Source organism: Terrapene carolina, unplaced genomic scaffold (assembly GCF_002925995.2).
Source record: "Terrapene carolina triunguis isolate 2854851 unplaced genomic scaffold, T_m_triunguis-2.0 Scaffold42, whole genome shotgun sequence".
Lineage (NCBI taxonomy): Eukaryota > Metazoa > Chordata > Testudines > Emydidae > Terrapene > Terrapene triunguis.
Genome location: NW_020664393.1, coordinates 68,513,800 through 68,541,310, shown reverse-complemented (window position 1 = coordinate 68,541,310; position 27,511 = coordinate 68,513,800). Strand labels below are relative to the sequence as shown.

At 43.0% G+C, this 27,511-nt stretch overlaps 1 protein-coding gene across 1 annotated transcript in view; it reads right to left on the bottom strand.

Annotated features, from left to right (window-relative positions):
- Positions 1 to 27,511, bottom strand: part of KLHL29 (kelch like family member 29) — a 303,040-nt gene that overhangs the window by 147,844 nt on the left and 127,685 nt on the right. Inside the window, exons 2-3 of the mRNA XM_029912274.1 lie at positions 15,248 to 15,389; positions 13,896 to 14,435 (exon numbers count right to left, since the gene is read on the bottom strand). Of these exons, the coding sequence (XP_029768134.1) occupies positions 13,896 to 14,435; positions 15,248 to 15,389 (682 nt within the window). The remainder of the gene's footprint in view (positions 1 to 13,895; positions 14,436 to 15,247; positions 15,390 to 27,511) is intronic.

Genomic DNA, 27,511 nt, shown 5'->3' with positions numbered 1-27,511 from the left:
GCCCCGGCTGGGGCTCGGCTCTCCCCCCGGCGGCCAGAGCGCCGGGGGGAGGGCGCGGGGGGGAGGGTGGCCAGAGCGCCGGGGGGAGGGCGGCGAGCCCGGCTGTGGCCCCGCTCTCCCCGGCGGCCGGAGCGCCGCGCCGCCCCCCTCCAGGTGCCGCCCCAAGCACCAGCTTGGGTGCTTGGTGCCTGGAGCCGGCCCTGAGGAGAATCTCCATTAGCAAGTAAATCTCAATATAGGCTCGTGAGACACAGTTCAGTAGTTCTGATTCCATCCAATAGTGAGCAGTGCTTAGCATGCGTGCATGCACACCAATTCACTGTATCATTATATACCAGAAACAGAAATTACTCTTTCCCCAACAAACACATCCAAGGGGGGTTTCACCTCTATAAAAAACCTCATAAAACTCCGTTTTACAGAGGTCCCTAGCTATCCTGTTTCCACAACATTATTAACACCAGGAAACAGTATCTCTGACTCTAGGGGGAGGAATATCTAAAGGACCTCAGCATGGAGAATTCTTCTCCTAAAAGCAGTCTGGCCAAACCAATGCCTGGAAAAAAGAGAGTGCGGTGAGCATCAGATCTCAGAAACTGATTATCATCAGCATCATCAGATCTCATAAACTGATCAGGTTTGGGGCTGGGTCAGCACTTGGATAGGAAACCGCCAGGAAAGCCCAAATACAAGTGGAAGTGGTGCTGGCAGTTCAAAGTGGCACTCTTCTCTCTAAGTCAGGACTGATCCAATGCTTAGAGGATGCGATGCTACTAGAAGCACTGCCTCTTGAATGAGACAGAACACCCAAATCCTAATCAGATGTGGCCATTAAATATCCCATGTCATTACTCCCCAGGAGTTAGCATATTATTCTAGGTTTTTTAGATAATTATAATCTATATTCCTAAAATTCTCCTTTTTGTTTCAATTGGATCCAATATACTTATTCACTTCCTGTCCTAAACTTTTATAGTGTTGCCACATTCTGCCCCAGAGATGGCCACACTCCAATGCTGAGTAAAACAATTCCTCATGCCCAATCTTGCTCCCCCTGAGTCCAAGGGTATTAGGAGCAAGCCTATAGTTGATAACTTAGTAAAGCCTGCAAAGGCACTTTGGTATGAAAAGCACTGTATTAAATCATTTTCATTAGTACACGTGAAGTAGCCATTTCTCCCATAAAATAGCTTTATTTTCTGTAATAAATATTTATATATTTATATTGTGCATTGTAATTATAGTAAGAAATTATTTCTGTCCACTTATATAGCTGCCTTTCACTTCATAAATAACTACAGTACTGTACTTTGTACAAGGATTTTCTATGTTGCCCTTTCCCATAGGCTTTGAAAAGAAAGAGAATTTTAACTTTAAGGAACATCAAGTCTTATTGAAATAGTAGCTAAGGGTTTCCCTCACATCCAATGAATTTAAGCCTTTCTTTTTATTCCAAGAGTTTGGGAAGAAAAAGAAATGGTAAAATGATTTCCGGGCTTTGGCGAAATTCTGAACTGACTTTATTCTTAAGGTCAGGAGGCATTCTCAGTACCACTTTACCACCGTGAAAGTAAATTAAAGGATCTTTGATAACGCCTTGAGTTCACTTGTTTGTATTGCTGCACGTGGTGTGTCAAGAAGGCAGTCTTCACAAAAAGGTAAAATAATGATGCATTACATAAAGACTTACATGGTGCTTCTATCAAGAGCAGATTCCGTGGAAGGAAATCTTACTGGTGTTAGGCTTTATCAGATAACCGACCCCTGTAATACACTGGATTTTTGTGTCTTGGTAAGTGCATGGGTGTATGCTCAGACAAAGCACTATCTTGAGTCTCCGGCTCCTGAAAACATTCCATGGATTTTTTCCTCCACAGAGGTGAGGCGCTTACTTGAAAAGCTAATTGCTTTTGACATATGCTATGACTTCTGAACTCATTTGATAGAAGGCAATATTGCAGAGGCTTTATGTGTATCTCTGGCCCACGGACTTATATATGTAAAATCATCATTCCTGCTATCTCATGTACTTCATTGCTTGTGCTGAATTTACCCTACTTTCCACTCTTCCCAGAACATCCAGTTTGGAAAACAATTGCTCTAAATTGCAAACATAAAGATGGTGTGGTGTCATTGGTGTTGAGGGGGGAGGGGAGGGAGAGGGGGGAGATAGATATGTTGTCAACCTCAGATATATAAATAGCACAACAACAGGTTTTGAATATATCCATAATGGAAGACAGACTGAATACAAGTTTATACAGATCATTAAACTCATATATTGCAACATGGAGGACTTAGCTGCACATCCTTGTGACAAATGTACAGAAATGCATCAGAAAAACCTATTGCTGGTAAGAATTCTCTTACACAAACCACTATGATTGCCGTTCAAAGAATTTCCTACTTTGGAAAATGTATTTTTATGGATTTTAAACATACAGAACAGAAATCAGTAATTACTTTATCGCATATGAGAACATCTCAAACTAACACACAACAAAACATTTCAAATGGGCAGTTGTCTATCTCCTTATTCCAAATCTAAGTTTACAATGGTTACTCTTGCTTTTGCTTCAGACAAGGTCCTTGTGTCCTTTTGTCTTACAAAACCTGAACATCAATTATTTCCAGTTAAGCAGTTAATTTTTTAAATTAATGTTTGTCAAGTGCTTTGAAGATGTAAAACGCTATATAAGTTCTACAGTATTAGTATTATTTAAAATAGCTGCTGTTCAAAGCCCAGTTTTGCCGTGGGTTAGAGGACCATATCATCTGTAATCTCAAGGCACAGCAGGGTGAGCAGTGTTTCTGTTCTGAAATGTTTCTATTTCACAAGCCTGTTGAGACTTTTAAAAACAATGTAATATAGGACAGAATCCTTCTTGTTCTTGTTCTGGTTGACAAAAAGGAGGAAATAATTCCTCCACACTTCTTCTGAAGAAAGTTCAGACACTGCTCTGTTTTCAGATGAGTGACCAATGGTCTCCTATATTCCCAAACATTTTGAGCGAGACTCCCAAACATTTGCACCTCAATAAATCCACATGTGTCGAGGCCTCTGGTTCTCTTCTAAGATAGCCCACTTCAGAATCTCCAGAATGTGTGTGTGTGTATATATATATTGTGATGCTCACAATAGCACCATAGATGTGTAATGGGCTACACAGATAAAGTATAAAGCAGAGAACAGTAACAGGATGGCAGGGCTCTTCTGTTGACTCACCATTATCATAACATCAAATCCCAAAGGAATGTAGCCTCCCTGTAGATCAGTAGTTCTCAAACTTTTGTACTGGTGACCCCTTTCACTTAGCAAGACTCTGAGTGCGACCCCCCTTATAAATTAAAAATACTTTTTTATATATTTAACATCATTATAAATGCTGGAGGCAAAGCAGGGTTTCGGGTGGAGGCAGAGGTGAAAGTAAGCCGGTACACCCCAGTACGGCATACCGGCAAGAGCCGGTGCGCTGTACCGGGGCAGCCCGGCTTCCCCAGGTGGCAATTTAAAGGACTGCCAGAGCCCCGCTGCTGGAGCCCTGGGGTAGCGGCAGCGGGGCTCCAGGGGTTATTTAAAGGGCCCAGGGCTCCCGCTGCCTCTACGGCTCCGGCCCGTTAAATAGCCGCCGGAGCCCCGCCGCCGCTACCCCAGGACTCCGGGGGCTATTTAAAGGGCTGGGGCGGTAGAAGCAGGGGAGTCCTGGGCCCTTTAAATAGCCCCCAGAGCCCTGGAGTAATGGCGGGGCTCCGGCAGCGGTTTAAAGGGCCCGGGGTGGTAGTGGCGGCCGAGCCCATGGCCCTTTAAACTGCTGCCAGAGCCCCTGGCTGCTGCCGCTACCCTGGCGGGGGAGGGGGAGGGCACTTACTGGTACAGGGCAGGCCGAGGCTGGCTCTGACCCCCCATCCCCGCCCCTTCCGGGGGCTACCAGTAAGTCCCTATTTCTACTTTCACCCCTGGCTGGAGGCTGACAACTCGCGACCCCCCATGAAATAACCTCATGACCCCCTGAGGGGTCCCGACCCCCAGTTTGAGAACCCCTGCTGTAGATTGAGTGCTGCCCGGACTGATCTCTAGCTAAGATGTTCTGGATGGATGTTCAGTCTATGTCCATTATTGGTGGTCTTACTGTGTCAGTGAAGCTTCCATGTGGTTGCCAACCGTGAAATGGCATCCCTTCATAAATGCACTTTGTAAATTGCTGGTCTTCCATCCTAAATGTATGTTTGTACCAAGAAAACTGCCACGACCAAACCAGGGGTGATGGAGGTGGTTGCTGGGTTTGTCTATGAATATCCTCATTGCTGATCTTGTCCTAGCATTTGCTGAAGATGACAAGAATCGTCAATCCACCACTCTTCAGCACCCAAATTTCACGGCCGTACAATACAGTTGGCATACACGTGGTTCTAATCTTCAGCTTCACAGTAAGCTTCATGTCATGATGTCTTTGTGACCAACTGAGAATTTTCTGAAAATTTTTTATGAAGCCTATGTGTGCCTCAGTTTCCCACTGCACTTCGCATTGTAAAAAACATTGTCTCCTGCTAAAACAGCGCAGGAAGCATGAGGTATGTCTGGGTGGAATAAGTAAGGTCATTAAAGAACTGACTGAAACTGACCCTAAATCAGAGCATCCAGCAAGACAAAGAGACACCCCAATGACTGAACCATCGGCACCTAACAGCAGAAAGCCCTGGGAAGACAGATAAGGAAATGGAGCAGGAGAAAGAGGAAGAGAGAGAAAGCTGCAGATGGAGGCCATGACTGCTTGGCCGACTCATCATGGCACAGGGTGGACTATGGCATAACTTCTGCCTCTCTGGGCTAACCTAAGGACTTTCAGATTGTGTGTGCCAGGTGTCTAATAAATGGTGACCTTATTTTGAAACGGCTGCCTGTGTCACTGTAAATACTCACTGAGAGCATTGTGCCCTGAAGGGGCACAGTACAAGCCTCCCACAGGAGTCTGGCTTGGCTGCAATGAGCCATGGAGAGAGACATGGATCACTGATGTCAAAGGCCCAATCTCCGAGTCTTAGAGGCCGTGAGCCTGCTCCTGTGGAACTGTGTATGTGTCCTTGGGGTCCGGCACACTAGAGGGGTCACTTCCAGGAGACAGGTTACAGGCTGAGGCATAGACCAGACCAGTGGTCCCCAACTTTTTTCATCTGGCGGGCGCCAGATGATGAGCCACGGAGGACTGTGGCGGCGGACGAGAATCTGCCAAAAGCTGCCGAGAAGCGGCAACGTCAATAGGCGTCGCCGCCGAAATGCCGCCGAGAAGCAGCGTCATCCAGAGGCATCGCCGCCGAAATGCCGCCGGAAATCGGCGGCATTTCGGCGGATGCTCGTCCGCCGGCCACTACGCAGGCGCACTTAGATGCCCCGGCGGGCGCCATGCTGCCCGCAGGCACCGCATTGGGGACCCCTGGACCAGACTCTCTGACAGTCTCCACAGAAGCTGCTGAAGGGCTCAGAACATGGCGGTGGCTTCTGCTATACAAGTGTCCACATCTTTTGAGCATCCTCCAGCACTGTTTGTGATGCTTCCGTGTATTTGACAATCGCCACCTGTTTGATATGCCATCTGCACAGGTTAATGCTGAGCGGGTAAGGTGCTGAACTTCTGCTGACTCAGTATATTCTTGTTAATTCTACTAGAAAATTAAAGAAGTTATAGTGGAAGTGGAAGTGGCTCCCGTGGCAAGGGAGGAAATCCTGAGAGAAACGCCAGGGACAGCCAAGCTCCGGGCAGAAATTTGTGATTTACCTTGTTACTGTGTCTTAGTCACTGATAAAGAAAAACCCGAGGAAGGTTGTTCTAAGCATACGGAATAGCATGAAAGCAGGTAGACAGGTGGGCATATAAAATGACACAAATGGAACATCCATATAAGTGGCACAAGTCTAAGAAAGAAGGGCAGGGAAGAGGGGGAACAAAGGGAGATAGATTCAGAGAAATTAGAAAGTAAATTTAAGAGCCTTGAGCAAAGAGTCTGAATTTGATTTGGGCGGATACAGGGAGCCAATGAAGGGATTTTAAGATGGTCCAAATGAACTCTGAAGCAGAGTTTTTGATGGGTTCAAGCGGGTGAAGTCAGGGTGTCAGAAAGGCCAGAGAGGAGGAAAATGCAGTAGCCAAGGCATGATAATTAATGCCTGCCAAATAATTTTGCAAATCGTCCATGGGAATTTGCTGCTTACATGGTGTGAATCCAAAGGGTGACCCAGACACCTGTAGGACCCTAAAAAAAAATCCGTACTTTGTTCCATGTGGATGCAACATTGAATGGACAGGACCAAATTACAGAGCAAGCAGTGTTTGAAAATAAAATTAAACAAAGGTCAGACATGACTCCCCCTACATTTATTTTGAAAATAGTTGGCTGACATTGGCATGGGCAAGGCTAAAGGGATTGAGAAACCATATTCTGTGGAACCTCGTCTTGAGTGTGGTTTTTCAAAACCGTTTTGGACATAGACCTGGTCCACAGTCCATATTCAAAACCAATTCCCCAATTCAAAGCCTTAATCCCCACCCATTGTTTGAAGAAGTTGGGCAGGGAGAAATTGTTTCAATTGTTCAGATTTTTTTTAAATCATATTTTCAAATATATCCCCATTTCTATCATGGACAGGGTCTTATGGTGGCAGAACCACACCACCTACCAGTACAAGACATAAGCAAGGTAAGATTGGTCACACATTACTTTCAAAAGGAGGTGAACTCAAGGGTACCAGGTCTGGTACCTATGACTCTATTTAAAAAAGTAGCATTAAACAAGGTATCAGGCAGCAGATTACTTTTAAGAGAGTTAGGCAACTCTCATTAATTAATTTGCAAATGTCCCAATAAAATACACTGTAGCAATTAGATTCTCATGTGCTGGTTGTAAGTCAGAAATTAGAAGACATGCACTTGCTCTGGATTGCCAGTTCATCAATCAAAAAAAAATTGACTACAGATCAAATACCTATCTTTATACTGTGTATTCTGTAAGTGATGTAGGACTCTTACAAATTCTCTTTGACCATTCCACTAAAACTCTGTATGTGAAGAATTGACACATGGTGGCATTAAGATACAGTGGTGAACTTTGAAAACAATCCTGCTGGAGCATGAATTGGTGAAAATTATTATTGCAACCTCGTTCTGCTGATTACTGTGGTGTCTGAGTGCCTAAAGCTTCCCTAAAATCATTATATTTAATCTTGGAAAGATTATATTTTAAAGGGTCTGATATTGTACATGCAGTTATTTGCAAGTTAAAAACAAGGGGTGAATGTGCTAGAATGCTGATATCTAGGTACCACATTGGGCCTACAGGTTATTATTTATTTGTATTTTGGCCTAACAAGATCAAGACATCAATGTCCTAGGCACTTGCAAACACATAGTAAAAGACATTTACTACTCTGAAGAGTTTACAGTCTAAATAGACAAAACAGATGAAGGAGATTATAGAGGATGTATTATAACCACAATTATACAAACAGGGAAGTGTGACACGTAGAATAAATGACTTGTCCAAGGGCACACAAATAGTCTGTGGCAAAGTCAAAAATTGAATCCAGATCTTCTGTGTCTCAATCCAAAGCCTTAACCACAGGACCCTGCTTTCTCTTATGTAGTTAGAGGGCTAAAAGTTAGCTTTTGCCCCTGCAGTTAATTTTCCGCACAGAATTAGTTACAGTCACAAGACTGCAGGTCAAGTTGAAGCCCCTTTAAAAATAAGCCCTAAGTCAATAAACATCATTTTTTGCATAGAAAGAGAAATGAATGATTATCATCCAAAAAACCCTGCATTGTACCAAGTCAACATTTACAAAGAATAACAGTTAGTACTGTCTGAGGGCTAATGAGAGTTCCAGTGTAATGAGGTCAAGGGTGAAGACTATAAATGCTCCCTTTGATTAGGTCAGTGATGGTGCAACAGTATTCATTTGTAGGCATCACCTTGGTTTTAATTCATGATGTTTGATAATGCTTGAAAATGAAGTGTTGAGAAATTAGTATTATAGGTAAAAAATGCTCAGATTTTATTTCTTTATCTGTGATGACTTCTACAGTTATTTCTTTCTGAACCACAATTAGCATCTGATTTATTTTCCTTACTAGTTAAAAAACAATAAAACCAATAAAATATAAAAGAAAAATACTTGGAAATAAACAGCAATATTATCCATCAAAATTCATAAATTAAAACCAAAGCCTCTCAAGACTAATTATAAATTGCAGGGAAAAGCACTGCAGTACAGAACCTTGTTAGCCTCCATGGTTGACGTTATATCAAATTGCTTTAAAAATATACTTTTCATATTGAGAGAAGTTCTCAGAGCTTGTCTTGGAATTTTAATGTAGTACTATACACATGGCAGGACTATTCTGTGGATTTTCCACAGGCCCTCAGTAAGAGGAAACATGCGGTTGTGCGGCCCCATGAGGACTCAATCTCAGTTTGGTACCTAGTTCCCCCGTTACTCCAGAAAGGATGTAGTCTGTTCCAGTCCTTTATCTGATACATATTACTTCCATCCATCTCATGTGCTGGCTCAGCTGTGCTCTGCCCCACTCCAGGCTCAACGGTGCAGAAGGTGAAACAGCAGCCCTGAAGAGGTTGCTCTCCTACATTGTGCTATGAATTGCAATGCAGGTAGCATGTGTGAGGGAGTAAAGGGGCGACTTACATCCCCTTCCTCCTCCAGGCAGGTGGGCTGGGCAAGTGACAGTCTAGCCCCAAGATACTAAAATTGTACTTGAACATTCTTCTTGACTGGCTATAATTTCATATTCTACAGCAAGCATGTACACATTTATTTATGTGAGCTTCAGTAGATCCTCAGCGCATACTTCTGAATATACTTTCCTTTCTAATTCCCATGACACTTATCTTTCCAAGACAGAACAGGACTTGAAACAGGGATGAAGTGCAATAGCTAATTCTGTACTAGAATATTTGTGTGACATTTCTGTATTAAGGTGACATGGCTTTGGATGACAGCTAGAAATGCTTACTGTAAATTCAGCCCAAAGGCAGTTACTGTCTAAACCAGTCACATCTCAGTACTACTGTTGATCATGTATGATAATAGATCCCACACATTTCACAAAGCACAGAGATACAATTCTTCACACATGATGCATAAAAGTAATTATCATTTTTTAAAATACTGTTTACTTTTCCCATAATAGCTGCTTTTAAAATAGGAAATCCATTTGATTAATGAGGCTAAATATAAAAAAAATTGTATTTAATATGTGACAAAAACAAACAACAAAAAACCCTCACAGGATCGCCTCCCACAACCCAGTTAGGAAGAAAGACTTACAGGCCAATCCTGCAAGCCTGACTCATGTGAGTAAATCTTTATTTATGCAAGAAGTCATATTACAATTAAAGGGAATACTTGCATGAGTAAACATCGCAGGATTGGTCCTTTACACCGTAAATAGAAAGAAAATCTGCTGTATGTAACTATTCTTGTTAACATTCAAGAAAACACAAACAATCTGACTTCTTCAGTCATACATTACAGAAGATCACTTTGACCTATTGCAAATGAAACAGCATATCAACAGTGCCTTTAATTTTTTGTAATTTATTTGTTTAGCTTTAAATAGAAGTAACCAATTAAGAAACACAGTTTCGAGTGAATGCATTCTAATTTGGCCCCTACAGGAATACAACTCAGCCAAATGAAACATAATTATAGGAAACAAAATGTGAAATTTCAAATCAGTTCACTAATGAAGTCTAAAAATATCAGTACTCCCCTTATTCTGACTGGCAAGATCAGTTCTTTCAATTAGGGGAATGTTCTGTAATTATTCAGACCTGTGCAAGACTGGACTGTCAAGTCAAACAATAAAATAGAAAATCTCAAGAATTTAATAAGAGAGATCCTAAGGCTGTCTGCAGCAGATCTTCTTATATTGCTGACCAAGGTACCCCCAAAAAGGGAGAAAATCTTTTAAAAAATGGTAAAGAACCAGTTCAGACTTTAAATGTTTCAACAGCTTGATATCAACACATGTGTTTCCATTCCTTCTCTGAGAGCAAGCTGTCTATCATGTAAGAGCGTGAAATCAATTGGACTGTAGTGCCTTAAATCCCCTAGGGGAGGAATTAAAACAATTTAAAAAAAAATAACCCACATCCAAACCCACATGGTTTACAATAAGAATCCTACTCTACCACAGCAAGTTTTTAAGGTTGGGTTTCAAAACTCAGTTTTCTTCTCTCTTCCCTCCCTGGCCCCCTGCCCCCCCCTTTTTTTGTATATGCTTGTTTGACATTAGATTTGCCAAGCCGAATTATAGTTTTATAAACAAAGGCTTTCAAGATTAGAAGCGGAGGAAGAAATGCCCTGGGTTTTTTTGTAAAACAAGCTCTGCTTTTGAGGCATTTGAATATGCATGTTTCATTGTCTCTCTTTACCATTAAAAGACAGGGAATAAATTAGCTGCTGATGACCCTACATAGGGAAGCTAGTTAAATCTAATTCCTGGGAAAACAGCTGTCTAGCCAGCAATTTATGAAAAATAGCACGGCTAATCGGTTAGCAGTTAACACTGGTTAGAATTGGTGGTTTTCTCCATATTCTGCTTCTGAACATGTCCTAGGTACAAAGGTTCCCAATCACACATAGGGGTACTAAGTTCTTCTGCTTTGGCCTTGTATGACTGGCATTCTCTGTACCCTTTCCTCACCTTAAGTAGGAGCTTCTCTGAACTCAAGTATCCCACTGTTTCCCTGCCTCATATGTCTGTGTTCTAACACACAACGGAGCTGAGACTACACCTCTACCCCAATATAACGCTGTCCTCAGGAGCCAAAAAATCTTGCCCCATTATAGGTGAAACCGCGTTATATCGAACTTGCTTTGATCCACCAGAGCGCGCAGCCCCGTCCCCCCCGGAGCACTGCTTTACCACGTTATATCCGAATTCGTGTTATATCGGGTCGCGTTATATTGGGGTAGAGGTGTACTTTTACAACTGCAAGCCTAGAGTTTGGAGCAGTGTTAGCGTCATTGATAGTCAAGAGTTTGAAAACCAGTATTAAAAGCTTGCCATGATAATGAATTTTCCGCCATGAGATTTAGGGTGACCAGATGTCCTGATAAAATTGGAACTGTCCCGATATTTAACCCTTTGTCCCGCATCCTGATCAATGTACGATTGGGACGCCATTTGTCCCGATATTCAGATAAGGAGGCGAGCGTGAGGGAGGCACCAACTCTGTGGGTGCTCCAGGGTTGGAGCACCCACGGGGAAAAATTGCAGCCAAGCTCTCCCCTCCTCGTCTTCTTCTCCCCCACTCCCCCCAGCACACTGCGTCCCCACTCCTTCGCCAGTGCTTCCCGCCACCTAACAGTTGTTTGGCGGCACTTAGCTCTTTCCAGGAGGGAGGGGGGAGGAGTGGGGACACGGCATGCTCAGGGGAGGAGGTGGAGAAGAGGCAGGGCAGGGGCAGGGACTTGGGGGAAAGGGGTGGAATGGGGGCGGAGCGAGGGCGGGAAGAGGTGGGGGATGGGTGAGCACCCACCCAGCAGAGGGGAAGTCGGTGCCATAGGGGTGAGTGGTGGGCGGGGGGGTGAAGAGGCGAGTGACGGGTGGCGAGGGTGAAAAGGCGAGAGGTGGGTGGGGGACTGAGGAGGGATGCAGCAAGCCAACGGGGGCTGGGGGGATGAGGAAGGGCGTGGTGGAGGGGGGCTGAACAGGGAGGGAGCGGGACCTTGGGCAGAGTGGGGGCAGACCCTGGGAGGGGTGGGGTGGACTGTGGGCGGGGCTGACGGCACCCCAATGTGTCCCAATATTTTAGTGTTGTGATTTGGTCACCCTAATGAGATTAGACTATGGTTTGAAGCAGCCAGAGTTATATTGCAAGTTAAATGCCTGCAATTGGATGGGGAGTGGTAGGTTGCATCTGGAACACCTGAAGCTACTGGCACTGATTAAGCAAGGTTTTTAAGCAATCCCATTGACTTCAATGGGACTACACAAGTACTTACAACTAGGCACATGCTGAATCAGGCCTTAGGCCTGGCCTACACTTAAAAATTAGATGGACCTAGCTATGTCGCTAAAGGCTGTGAAAAATGTTGTGCCCTGTGCGATGTAGTTAGGTCAGCCTAACTCCCAGTGTGGATACAGCTAGGTCAATGGAAGAATACTTCGAGCTACTGCCTTTCAGAGAGATGGATTAACGACATTGATGGAAAATCCCTTCCGTCGATATAGGAGGCATCTAAACTGTGGCGCTACAGTGGCACAGCTGCAGCGATGTAGCTGTGCTGCTGCAGCCGCTGTAATGTAATCACACCCTTTGCCTGGTAAACTGAGGTAACTGGCCATAAAGGTTGAGAAACATTGCTCTGGAAAAGGAATGGCTTCAGTATAATAGAGAAGGATCTAATAGAAACACCACAGCTAAGAATCTCTCAGGTTTTGTCTAGAAGTCCCTTTTTTCCAATGGTTTATAACATGTAAAACCATCTGGGAAAACAAGGTCTTGGACCAGAGGGATTTGTTTTAAGAGAAACAATTGACAAAAAACACTCAAAACAGCAGTTTACCCATTTTCAACTGCTTGTCTGTACTTGTATCACTCAAAGTCCATTTAGCTTTTACAGGAGAGAAAAATAAGGAAGGCCAACAGCCTGCAATGGGGTTTAGTTGTATTTGGTAGTTTGGGACTGAAAAACTAAGAAAGCAGTCACAATATTTTGCTTTGGAAAATAACTGCTGAGCATGTGCAGTACTGGCTTCTCAAGAGGTGTTGGTAAGGGTTTGCACCTGCCAAAATATAATTCATATAATAAGCAGTAAGGGATATTGGGCTAACCATTTTTTAATAAAGATCCCTTGGCCTTAATACAGATTTACACAATAGACTTTAATAGCTCATAGTGAGTACATAATTTACACATGGGCCTTGCCTAAATACAAATATAAAAATAACACCACTGACCTAATGGATTCTTTGTGGTCTTTTGCATCAATTAAATAGATTTTGCTGACAGGAAGTTTGTGTTTTTTTAAGCTAAATTTTGTTTCGGCTTCACACCTGGTATATTAATGATTTTTTTAAAAGCTGGGCAAAACCCAAAAAGTGAAATAAAAATGATCACCACACAGAGACTAGATTAAAATAACATTCCAGGGTCTGGTATCAGACTGAAACTCTGAACATAACATTCCATTGTGCCTGAGTACAGTAGCACATTTCGAAGTTGCTCTTCAGGAAGGATCAACCTTTGAAGATCCACTGTTCATAGATTATTGTCCACTTAAGCCCAATGAAGTGGATAGTACATAGACCTTCACCTTTAACATTGAACTTCCTGGCTTTCTTTGGCTCCAGTCAGTAATGTAACTTTCACTGGTTTGGTTCCCTTTGAAATGCACAGGGCGGAAACAGTTAAAAACAAGTTTTTACTCTTGTAGCTCAGGCTCAACTCAAGCCAAAGAAAGTGGTCTGACTTATAAATAAATATATTACATCTCAAAAGGAATCATAGAAACTGTGCAGCACTGAACAGCAGCTATCTCATGTGCTTTGAGATGTGGAATACCAGATTCTTTGATGGACCCTAAAAGGTGTCATTCAATACTAAAAAAAGTCCAAGCTTTTCTTTCTCCCCCTCTTAAGAATTGGTTTTGTCATCTTTAATTCATAAAAGCTACTGCAGAGCACAAGACAGGAAACTGATGCTGGAGTACTGGCACAAGTACATCAACAGTAGAGATGCTTTTATTGGCTAGGCTGCGCCTCTTTTACAGCTTTCTTGGCACAACTTGAATACTGTGGCCTAATTCATTCCTGAGAGCCCATGTACTGTGGCACCATGTACCAAAAACAACATTAAGAGGTCCAGTCTGACTTACCTTTTGGATGCCAAGGGTCTGTGAACTCGTACTTTCCCACGCCAATAGTCCGTAGCATTTGTACCCCATTTGTGGTCTCCTGATTGCCCGTCTGGTTGGGAGGAAGCTGAGGAGCAGCCTGCCCATTGGTAGCTGGAACACTATTGGGTAGGGCAGCTGAAGGCAGAGCAGGTGGTGGTGGAGGCAGAATAGGGCAAGTCATATGACCATTCCCTACTGCAGTGTGGCCTGGGTGAGTCACCTGACCGACCCCAGTCATAGAGGACATGATCGGCTGGCTGTTAGTGTACAAAGGCTGGCTTTGCAGGTTCACAACCATGTTATTCAGAGGCTGTGAAGGCTGCTGTTGAAGCTGATAATGAGCTGGCATTAATGGAAGCTGAGGGGTAACGTGAGGAGGGAGTGAGGGTGTAACTCCAATGATAGGGGCCTGGACGTTCACTGCTGGGCTGAAGGTTGGAGGCTGAGTCATTCCATATGAATGAGTTATAAGAGTTGGCTGGCTACCGGCTGCAACTGTTGTAACCCATGGTGCTGTACCTGGAACAGAGAGGAAAAAGGAAAGCTAGCAATAAGAACAATTTTGGCCAAAAAAACAAACAAAAAAACCACCACACAAACTTTCTCTTTATGTAAATGCTGCCCATAAATGAACCTTTTAGTAGCACCTAAGGTTTCTTTTTTCTTTACAATATATAAAGTGGTGCAGGATCTGGAACTATTCCAAACTGATAAGTGCCTAAAATTGCTGCAGTGATGTAAGTGCAATTGTTAAAATACTGATCAGGTAACATGCAGCATGTTTACAATTTTATGTATTTTGTGCTTTATGCAGCTTAAGTATATGCTTCCAAGAAAATTAACCTCTTTCCCCACCGTGCTTTCATGGCTCCCTGACAAACACCCTGCATGTGTAATAGTAGCACTCCAGCCACTACAAAGAGGTTGCAATTAGGCATCTGGCATAGCTGCACAATGTACGTGTGTCTGGAAGCTGGAAATCGTTTCAGGTAGTTCTGGACATAAAAGAGATCTTAAAGTACTACCCAGTCCATTTTACTCTGGCAAAAACAAAGGGGAAAAACACATTAATGAATTTGCAGGCATCTTGATACATTTCTATTAGCCCTGGTGTATAGGAAACTTGAGGGGGTCTTTACAATGAGAGAGAAAAATCCAGCTGCAGTGTGTGTGTGTGTATATATATATATATATTCATAAGTCATATACATATATATATATATATATGACTTACAATAAAGTCTAATTTATAGAGGTAATTGGAGATAGTGTATTGAATTTGCTTTGAACTATTTTCCCTAGTAGAATTACAAATAAGGTTGAAAACATACCTGGGTTTTCATTCTCCCTCATCTGTTTAGAGGGTGGTTCATCTGTGTCCCAGGGTGTAGACTGATTGATGGGTGTCTGTCCCCACCTAACACTAGTTGCAAGTCCTTGAGGCTGATTTTCAGTCTTGGAAATGCAAGGCGTCTACCAGAAAGAGAGAGAATACATGGAATAAAAATGTTAAGAATAGATGGAATAATAATTGTACCTGAAAGCTAGCAGCATTTATTGTTGCAGAACAAGAATATATCTTAAGATCTTTAAATATCATTTTTACCCAGACTTGCACTAAATGTCAGTACCGCAATACAAACAGCATTTGAAAAAATATTTCTGGAAAAATGTAATAGAACCACCATTAACAAAAAAACAAAAAACAAAAAAAAACCCACCCCAACCAGGATTTTCAGAAATAAATTGCTCTGCATTCTTTTTTTAACCTTGATAATATCTGTTCATATAATCACCGTTTATATAAAAAATGGAACAATTTTCTGTTTGCTCAGTCTTTAAAAAAAAAGTGAGTTTTTGTTTAGCAGGAAGCAGGAGGAAAAAAAAGAGCTACTTTATAACTGTAGGACAAATTACCATAGAACTATAAAGAGAAGACTTAGTATTTAGTGTCTGGCAACCCCTAAAATTGAACACTAATAATAATAAAAAAAGCACAGTGTAACTGTCTGCTGCTAAAGTGGCTATGCTGGCAGTTCTTTAGAGCTGTTAACATAACTGTAAAGTAGTGAAAGGAGAAAGGCTCACTAATCATGGACGGGGGCATAATCAGAATGACAATCATGTAAACAATCACACAGGATTAAATGTTCAGCTAGGCAGCCATTCAGTTTCACTGGTTCCTCCCAAACAACTCATGATCCTACTGAAAAGACGCCTTTGAGTGCTCCAACAGGTCCAGTTTTTCTAGAACTGCAGCCTATTTCATTGCTGGGGGATTACAAGTGTTTATTGGTATTAGCAATCATAAAACAAATGGAACAAGCTGCCGATTAGTCAGTGAATGAGCATTGAGGAAACAATATTTAGAGCCCTCAAGCACATAAATCCTGTCTGACAGGTTGACCACTTGTTGCTCTATGTTCAGAGGAGTAATTTGGCCCTAAAGCTGAGGGACAAGAAGCTGGCTCTATAAATGCTCTTGGTGCTGCTGCCCCAGTTGCAAGTTCTGTCAGAACTGCAAACCCCTTTGCCCTCAGCAGAACCTCAAATCCCCTCTATCAAACCCATCAACTCCCCCATCTCCAGCCCCTCAAAATACATCTGCTTCTCCACCAAGTCCATCAGTAGTTCCCCTTCCACTCCAAATCCATCAAATTTCTCACTACTCCCCCTACCTCAGAGTGTCCCTCTGCCTAGGGTGAACATACATCCCATTTTGGCCAGGACAGTCCCTTTTTAAAAACATCCTGGCTGTCCTGATTCTTTTGGCAAAAGTGGGCATTTGTCACATTTGCTCTTGCCAACATGATCGGGGGTGGGGGTGGGGGGGAGTGGCAATGCCCGCACAGGTGGGGGAGGCAAGGCTTGGGCAGGGGCAGCAGGGCTTTAGTGAGCAGTGACGCCAGCCCCAGCCTCTCGTGTGGGGGGGGGGGTAGGGCTCGGGCGAGCAGCGACCCCTCATGAGTGGGGTGAAGGACTTGGGACAGCCCTGCACAGGAGGGGGGGAGGGTGGCGCTCAAACTAGCTCCACAGGTGTCCTGTTTTCCCTTTCGGAAATATGGTCACCCTACCTCTGCCCCTCATCTTTCTAGCTAACATTTTCCCCTGTTTTCATCCCAATCCCCTCTGACTCCCTCATTTCACCTCTAGGCTCTGCTTCCTCTTAATCTCCAGCCCCTCACCAATAGCACCTTTCTCCCTCGAGCTTTGGAAGGTGCCGGGGGTTCTCCTTCTTTCTCCTAGACCAGTGGGGAGAGTTATACCCAGTAGCCAGAATCTCTCCCTCCCCGAGTCTGCCTGGAGGCAAACAGCCTTCTTTGTGCTGCTCTCCCTGCTGGCCAGCCTCTAGCACAGTATAGCTTGAGAGAGACAAGGTGGGTGAGGTAGTATCTTTTAACTTGATCAACTTCTGTTGGTGAGAGAGCTCACCTGAATTAGACCTCTGTGTAAACTTGAAAGCTTGTCTCTCTCACCAACAGAAGTTGGTCCAATAAAAGATACTACCTCACCCACCTTGTCTCTCTAATACCTTGGGACCGACATGGCTACATCAACACTCCTCCTCCAGAGAAACATTTTCTGGTTAAAACTGTACTTTTTTCCTATAAAAATGTAATTTTTGATGATGTTTGATGAGAAGTCATGAAATGAAAATTTGGTTTCTAATTTTTTTTTCTCCAAAATCAATAATTACATTTTTAATTTTTTGTTTTTACCACTTTCCTCACCTTCTGCCTTCCCCATTATTCCCACTAAGCACAATAAAATGAATAAAGCCCAGGCTTTGGTTTTGTTCTTTTTTTCACATTTTTTTCCTTCTGTAAAATTTCAAAACATTTTTGACTTTGGAAAATGTCAACAGGAGGAAAAAACAAAGAGAAAGAGGAAAAAATGAAGGGAAAAAATCCTCTAGATAGCATTAATTCTATTATACTGTAGTTCAACGGCAAAAAACTGAGGGGGAGGGAACAATCAGAATTTTGAATATTTTTCAGTTTGGAAAGTTGCCTGTGAAAAATCTCTCATGAAAAATTTCAAATTAAAATTGGTTGGGTTTTTTTTTTGACTAGCTGTTCTTCAGACATGTTTCTCTGTGTGCAGCTGCGCCGCTCAACAGCTGCACCATTCAACTGCTGCCACAGTTGATGGAGCACTGCAGATACCACACCGAGCACTGCCGACCTGCCCTCCACAGGACTGAAAACTGGTATAAGAAATGCAATGCTGTTGTTCCCTGCCAGCAAACTGGGTGGAATATATTCTCCTGTACCTTTTATATTTACCCCACACCTATGTTCTACAGCAGCAAATGCAATATATAATCAATAGAGGGTAGGAGGCAAGACCTTTTCCAGAAGGAACCCAACATTCATATTCAACCCCCATATATGACACAATCCATCTGTGGCATCTTTCTAAGTGCTCCTATTTTAAATTTGGCAGCTGTGTGCTGTGCTTCTTTGTTGTAAGTACTGGGGCTGGCTGAAGTGTTTATAAAGCATTTTTAAAAATTAACTGTAACATCATCATCAAGAGGTGCAGAACATAATGAAGTAACCATCAGACCTTATCAGCGCAACTTTTCTCACACCCGGACACCACTAAAATTGTTTTAGGGTAAATAGTGGAGTAGCTCTAAAGGCAGATGAAATTATATCAACATCCTGAAGGATACAGGGCCACACATATGCCATAACTGTAGCAGAACCCCCATAGTATATCCAGAAGTGGGTTGAAAATAGAGCACGAGGTCCAACCCCCTTCCAAACACTGGGAAAATTCAGCCCCAAACTTCACAGCTTGAGGCTGTCTCTCCAGCAGATCAAACCACAGCACTAAATCCAAACACACCCTGAAATTTAGGGAAATTCGCATTTGCATCTGGACCCAAACTCCATAGCTCGAACCTATTTCTAATTATAACTATGAAATGTAGGAAAGACACTTACTTAGGCCAAAGGAAACAAAAAATCATGACCACAGTGGGAAGAACCCTGCTGGTTTGCTACAATAATAAATCTATTCTGCTTCAGCAAAATATTAGAACTTTTTCAAGAGAGCATTTTCACAAAGCATGTTCACAAATCCCGTTTCTTAACAGTTCAGTGGATTTAAACGCACAAGTCCAGCACATTGATTTCAAACTGCACTCTTAAGCTTGTATTTATTTGACCAGAAACAGCTACAAATTTGTTGGTATGAAATCACAACACGCACTAATAAGGCACAATTTAGACAATACTGGATGGAAAAAGGCGAAAGCAGCTTACAAAGCTTCCTGATATTTACTGTATTTCTAGACTCTGCTCTAAATTCCAGGTTATTTTTCTTACTGTATAAAGGTTTACATTACAAGTGTTACATGTCTCTGACTTGATTGCAGAAATTACTGCTTTTCATATTTGGAAAGATTAATTATTTCCAATATTATCAGACACAGGGACCTTGGTTATGTGTGTGCGGGGGCACAAAAGTACTCATTTCAGCTTCTCATGTATAGCACAAATGACTAAAAAATGGTCTGCATTATGCTAGTTGTGCATAGGGAAGAGCTGTGTTCCATTAGTGCTATGCAGACTTCACAGAAGCTAATTGTACTATGTCACACTTTTATCTTTAGCTTTCATGTCAGATGCTTGTTGGAATTAAACAAGGAACACATTGTGACGGGTTGGATCACAGAAACCCCCTTGGGAGCTGCCACCCGATGTGCCAAGACTACCCCTGCTTCTGTTTTCCCTGCCAGCTTAGGGCTCCAGCACCCTGTCTTGCTGAGCCAGCCACTCCTGTCTGGCTCCAACACAGATTCAGGGTCTGAATCACTTGTCCCAAAACTGCAAGTTTACCCAAAAACAGCTCACAGGAGTGTGCTTGTCTTTAGCACTCAGATGCCCAACTCCCAATGGGGTCTAAACCCAAATAAATCCGTTTTACCCTGCATAAAGCTTATGCAGGGCAAACTCATAAGTTGTTCGCCCTCTATAACACAGATAGAGAGATATGCACAGCTGTTTGCTCCCCCAGGTATTAATACATACTCTGAGTAAATTACTAAATAAAAAGTGATTTTATTAAATACAGACAGTAGGATTTAAGTGGTTCAAAGTAGTAACAGACAGAACAAAGTAAGTCACAAGCAAAATAAAATAAAATGCGCAAATCTATGCCTAATCAAACTAAATACAGATAAGTTCCTCACCAGTTCCAGAATGCTCCCTTTCACAGGCTAATCTCCCTTTAGCCTGGGTCCAGCAATCTCTCACAACCCCTATAGTTACTGTCTTTTGTTTCAGTTCCCTTCAAGCATCCTGGGGGGGTGGAGAGGCTCCTTCTTTAGCCAGCTGAAGACCAAAATGGAGGGGTCTCCCCCAGGGGTAAATAGACTCTCTCTTGTGGGAGGAGACCCCCCTCCTCCCTCCTATGCAAAGTCCAGCTCCAAGATGGAGTTCTGGAGTCACCTGGGCAAGTCACATGTCCCTGCATGACTCAGTCTTTACAGGCTGAAGCCATTGCCCACATGGAATCTTGCATGTCTCCAGGAAGACTTCTTATGTGGATTGGAGCATTCCAAGATGCATTGTTCCCTGATCAGGTACTTAACCTGGCGAATTCCTTCCTAAAGAAGCTGACCAAATGCCTCCCAAAGCTTACTTAGAAACCAAGCAAGCATACAGACCATATTCTTAACCTCAAGTAGAAAATGATATATATATGTACAAATACGATGAATAGATATAGTAGACCATAACCTTTACGGAGATATGTTACCTGGCACAGGCAGCACCAAACATATTCCAGTTATGTCATACATACATTTATAAGCACCCCTCCCCATAAAGCCTTATGGGGTACACTGTCACACACATGAAAAAAGTGAAATGCATTAAACAAAGTTCTATCAGGTATGCATTTTAAAACGCTGCCAAATGCCTACTTATATGAAAAGACAAGAAGGTCTCTAGAAGGTCTATTACAGCCCATCTCATCAACAGCATGCATTTCAGAAATGGCTGAAACACACAATAGACCACAGAGAATACTCAATCAATACTCAGCATATTTTCAGAGTCCCTTTATATGTATCATTCACTCTGTGTTCTTAATTACAGGTAAATCGCACACAATCTAGGTAGGAGTTTTTCACTTTTTTTGTTTTGTTTTGTTTAAAGTTTCATTTTAAAAGGTATATAAATTGTAAGTTGAGGGTTAAACTGCACCCGAAACCTGCTACGTTATGAACACTCTGAACAGTGACTGATTTTACATTTTCAATACAGAGAGGTGAGTTCTGAAGAGTCTGTTAGCTTTAGTTTGGAACTTACTGCTGCTTTTATCAGTTTGATATACAGCTAAACATCAAATGAAACGAGCTTTACGTGTGGTGGTATAAATAAAGGTGCTTAGGACTAGTCTACACAACAGTTAGGCCAACGTAAGCTGCCTTGCATCAACCTAGTAGTGCATGCTTAAATTTGTCTCCCACTGATGTGAGTGCCCCATTGTGACAGCACAGTAACCCCACCTCCCCGAATGGTGCTGAGCCATGGTCAATGTACTGAGGTTGATGCAGTGCACGTGTAGACACTTCGTTCGTTACCTATGTTGACCCTAACAGTCTTCCAGCAGCTGTCCCACAATGCCCAACACTGACCGCTTTTGTCACAATTGTGAACTCCACTGCCCAGAGATCACAGAGACCATAAGCCCCCCTCTCCCTAAAAACCCTGTGAATTTTTGAAATACCTTTTCTTGATTACTCATCTTGGCAAGCACACCTAGCAGCTCTACACTGTTGTGTGCGACTGCTCAGCTGACCATGCTGGCTACACACTCCTGCCTGGAGTAGACAGGAGATATTGGATCTCCTGGGCCTGAGGGGAGAATAGGCTGTGCAGGCACAGGTAGGACCAGCCACAGAAATGTGGACATCTATGAGCAGATTGGACGAGGGATGCAGGAGAACGGGTACGACAGGGATCAGTGGCTGTGCTGCATGAAAATGAAGGAACTGCAGCAGCCATACCAGAAGGCCAGGGAGGCCAACAATCAAACTGATGCTGAGCTGAAGACCTGCTGCTTTTATAAAGAGCTGCATGCCACATTTGGAGGAGACACCACCAGGAGCCTGCAGACCACCATGGATACCTCCAAGGAGCCCAAGACACAGACCCCAGGCAAGGAATGAGGAGGAGGGGGAAGAGGAGGATGGGGGACAAGTGACCAGAAGATCCAGCTATGATGCAAGCCAGGACCTGTTTGAGACTCCACCACAGTCCAATCAGTCCCAGTATTCGAGCATGGGCAAGCCCAATGCAGGAGAAGGAACTTCGGGTAAGTACGTAAATGCATTTCCCATTACAATGATGTACTGATGGCGCCCCCAACTTAGCAGGACACAGCTATTGACATTTCATTAATTTACTCGTACTAGAAGAGGTAGTGGTACGACAAAGAGAGGTAGCGTTGTTATCTGCTTTTCATTCCCCTTTAGAGTTGGGCAGGCAGCCCATGCGGAGCAGTTTGTTTATGTACACAGGGATGTCCCTTAAATCCTCCTGAAGAGATCTCGATGAAACTTTCATGGTGCTACTCTGCAATTCTCTCCCAAAGGTTTCTGGGGGTGGCAGCCTTATAGCTTCCTCCATGGTAGAATAGTTTCCCACACCAGTCTGCAATAACTTTGGCAGGCACCATTGCAACAAACAGGCTAGCAGCATACGGGCCCGGGTGGCTTTGGGATGCCAGTAGCAGGTGTGCTTTCTGTGCCTCTGATACCCCCAGGAGCAAGATATCAGCTAAAATCACCACTGCTTGGGTAAAATTGTACCAGTATTCAGTGCCATTGTCCTATACTCATAGTTTCATGCAACTAAGCAATTCTCTCCCCATTTCCCTTGCCCCTGGAGGGCACTACTCACCATGGCTGGTGATGTGAGTGGTGCTGTGCACAAGCACTCTGAAGCAGAAGTGTCAATAAGCAGTCTGATTTGGCTTAGAGTTAAACTAATTAAATAAGCTAATACGCATGAGCTGCCGTATATAACTGCATCTTACACCTTGCAAGTTGAGTGAATGCAACAGAGTCAGACAATGGGGAGGAAGGCTGATCTGTGTTTAAGGCACACGACTGGAAGTCAGGAGACCTGTGTTCCACTCCTAGCTTTACTACAGATTTTTTGCATGGTCTTAACCAATCACTTAACCACTCTATATCTCATTTCCTTACTATGGGTGTTGTAAATTTCAATACTTTAATGTTAGTAAAGCACTTTGAGATTCTCAGGTCAAAAGCACTATAAAAGTTCAAAGTATTATCACAGGTGTTCAGATACCACAGTGACATGCATTATAGAAAGGTCAATACAGTAAATTAATCAAATGTAAATAAATTATTGCAACCTGAAATTGCTTTGGACAATAGACTGGCTAGTTTGTGGCTATAGCAACTACTGATCGACTAACAATTGGCTGAACAATTCCATCACTCTACTGGGCTGCGTTTGGTTCCTTGCATTTTTCTCTTTCGTACGCCTTTCTTTTTTTATAAAGGGCCTTCCCTTTTAATCAAGAGTAATGAAAAGAAGTTTGATTTTTCCCAGATAGGCCACACGTAAGCTGGAGCCTTTCAGCATCAGATGAATCTCAAAAATGCAGCAAGGATCTGTTTGAAAGATAATGTATGAAAAATAATGTAACCCTCTAAGTAAAAAATGGTAGCATGGGTTTCATTGTCAGGATAAGTAAATTCTTAGGCCTAAATAAAAAATGGATGGTCAGGGGATTGATGAAATGATAAAAGTGACTTTCACCTCTAAATTGATGGAAAGCCTTCCTCTCCTGAAGCAGTTTGCTCAGTTTCCTTGGATTATCATTAAGAATACAATCAAATCCTGATTTGGTGAGTTACCTTACAAACCTCACAGGAGACAGATTATCTTCCCACTCACACTTCACCCCCAACCCATTTAAATTTGGCTGGTGTCTGGATCCATGGTACTAGAACGTGGTCCTGTGGAGCCTGGGACAGCTGATGTTTCCACAGCACCATCAGGAGGCCATGCAGAGCCACATCCAAGGAGCACTGTGGAGATTAGGTGCCATAGGATGTATTGCCCAAAACATCCATAGTGACAGTACTCTGCGTCCCTCTGATTGGCCCACACATACTATTTAACCCTACTGGATGCCTCATGAAGTTGTCTGGGCAACCCCACAGACTCCTGGCCTGCTGCTACTCCAGACTTCACCTCATTTTCTGATCTCTGGTCTCCAACCCCACCCTGACTCTTGCCTCCTCGTTTCAGCTTGGTACTACCTCTGATCTCCAACCCCTGCCTGACTCTGACCCTGACTCTTGCTTATCGATCCTGGCTCTAGCGATTACTCCAACCCCTACTCAGTGACTACCGCCTCCTGGCCATCGTTGACTTGTGGGCACCAGCCCTGCCGTGACTGCTAGACCAGACTGCCTATGCCCCAGTCCTTCAAAACAGGCAGCTTTCAAAAGAGTAAAATGTAGTGATTATATTATTCGAAGACATGCAGAGAATACAAAACTAGGATTAGACTGGCTCTTAAACCACAGAAATAAAGCCAGAAGCCCTTTTATCTGGCTATAAATAACAAAAAACACTCCGTCAGAAACAATCCCTCTCAATTTATAAGAAAATTAATTCCATTACAAATATAAAGGATGAATGGAAAGATATGGAATTACTCCAGAGTCTCATGAGGGTAACTGAGAGCAGAGATGCCCCACAGTCACCTGTTTAGCCCATATTACATAGGTTTACTAGGTCACTAGTAGCTGTCAAGGTAACCTATCTTTGAATAGCCTTTGTTACCTTAAGGTAACATGGTTTAGAACGCTACGGTGAAATGACACCTAGTTTTTTGGTCAATGAGACCTTTACGGTCAGTGAGAATCCAGGATCAAATGATACAAATAACACGCTACACAATATGTCAGTTGAATTTAAAAAAAAAACCCCAAGAACATGAAACACTTCCTGGGAGGTCCTTACAGTGCACTTTAGCAATCCCCCAAGAGGCTTGTAAAACTGCTGACATGCCTCCTGCTGCTGCTCAAAGTGCTAAAACCTCTTCAAACAGTTTCATGGGCAAAAAGGAACTGAAATGGATAAAGTGTTCTTATTTGTGATTCCCAGCAGCTGAAGCTATTTTACTATGGCCTTCATTTAAAGTGATGGATGAAGAGTGGCGATTCTCTGTTCCAATTATCCAAAAGAGATTGGGAATGGCACTTTAATACCGAGATAATGTATCCAATATGCAACCTACTTTATTTTCTCCCCACACTGAAAATAAAAAGGCACAGACAGACAAATGCACAGAGGCAAACATCCCCTCCCATAGAGGTAATCAGGGATCAGAACACCTACAATGTAATGAGCAAATTCCCCTTAAACAGTTAGTTATTATTAGCTGTAACCAGCAACAACTCGAAGCCCTAAACAGGAGTTGAACCCTGCTGTGTTGATGCTGTACAAAGAACACTAGTGGATGGTGTCCCTATCCCAAAGAGTTTACAATCTAATTTGTAGTACTCATTTCTAAATATTGTACAAAGCAGGTATTTTCAGCATGCACATAAAAGGCTGTCAGAAGTCCAGCAGCAGAGTGGTGGCTATCCAGTTTATTGCACCCAGTGCAGGATGTATAATTACCTGCCCTGTAGGCAGGTGGCATGTGTGTACATGCGGTGCAAGCAGCTCATGGCCCTCAGAGACCGAGTACAAGTTCTTGAGACGAGAGTGGCTGAACTGGAGGAGCTAAGGAAGGTGGAGGGGTACATAGGTAAAGACTTACCAGGACACGGTAGCGAGGTCCACCCACCATCTGACGACCTCACTGCTTTTGAGGGGGATCAAAGTCTTGGGGAAGGAGAACATCAAGCTGGAGCAGAGAGAAATAATCCCATAGTTGGGACCCTCCTTCTAGAGGATGTCATGGTATCCTCTCATGGTGAGGATACCTCTTCAGGGCAGGGCATCCCTGTTATTAGGAAGGGACAGGTAATAGTAAAGGGGGATAAGATTAGAAATATAGATAGTTGGGTTTGTGATGACTGAGAGAACAGCATGGTGAATTGGCTGTTGGGTGTGAAGACTGGGGATCTCTCAAGACATTTAGATAGGCTTATGTGCAGTGCTGGGGTGGAGCTGGTGGTTATGGTACATCTAAGTACCAGTGACATAGGGAAAGGTAGGAGAGAGACCTTGCTGGCCAAATTTTTAGGCTACTAGGTAAGAGATTCAAGTCCGGGACCTCCATGGTACCATTCTCTGAAATTCTTCCAGTTCCATGTGCAGGGCTAATAAGACAGGCAGAACTGTGGTGTTCGGAAGGGGGATTTAAGTTTACTAGTAACTGGGGAACCTTTTGGGAAAGGAGGAGCCTATACAGGAAGGATGGGCTCCATCTAAACCAAAATGGCAGATGAAATTCAATGCTGATAAATGCAAAGTAATGCAGGTAGGAAAATAGAATCCCAATTATACATTGGTCTAAATTAGCTGTTAATATCCAAAAAAGAGATCTTGGAGTCATTGTAGACAGTTCTCTGAAAACATCTTCTCAGTGTGCAGCGGCGGTCAAAAAAGCTAACAGAATGTTAGGAACCATTAGGGAAGGGATATATAATATAATACCATTATATAAATCCATGGTACACCTATACCTTGAATACTGTATGCAATTCCGATTGCCCCATCTCAAAAAAGATATGTTAGAACTGGAAAAAGGACATAGACAAGGACAACAAAAATGATGAGGGGTATGGAACATCTTCCACAAGAGGAGAGATTAAAAAAAGACTGAGGCTGTTCAGCTAAGAAAAGAGACGACTAAGGGGGATATGACAGAGGTCTATAAAACATAAATGGTGAGGAGAAAGCTAATAAAGAAGTGTTATTCACCCCTTCACATAACATAAGAACTAATGAAATTAACAGGCAGTAGGTTTAAAACAAATATAAGGAAGTACTTCTTCACACAACACACAGTTAACTGTGGATCTCTTTGCCGGGGATGTGGTAAAGACCAAGAGTATAACTGGGTTCAAAAAAGAATTAGATAAGTTCATGGAAGAGAGGTCCATCAATGGCTATTAGCCAAGATGGTCACGGATGCAACCCCATGCTCTGGGTGTTCCTAAAATATAACTTGCAGAAGCTGGGACTGGACAACAGGGGGTGGATCACTTGATTATTTGCTCTGCTCTGTTCGGTCCCTCTGAAGCATTTGGCACCGGCCCCTGTCGGAAGACGGGATACTGGGCTAGATGGACCATTGGTCTTACCCAGTATGGCCATTCTTATGTTTTAAGAAGGCCTTTGAGCTGGTCCATTGAGAGGAAATAGTGCTATTTTAAAAGGGAAATAAATATATTAAAAATCTAGCGTAATGAATTAAAAATCTAAAACAAGAGGAGTGTGCAGGAGAGGCAGAAAGTGAGCTATCCTGCAATAAAACCTCATTCGGGAACTTGTTCATGAGTGGAGAGAAGAACTCATCAACCTTATATTTCTCATTAACAGCCAATTCAACTATGATGCAGCATTGGTATTCTC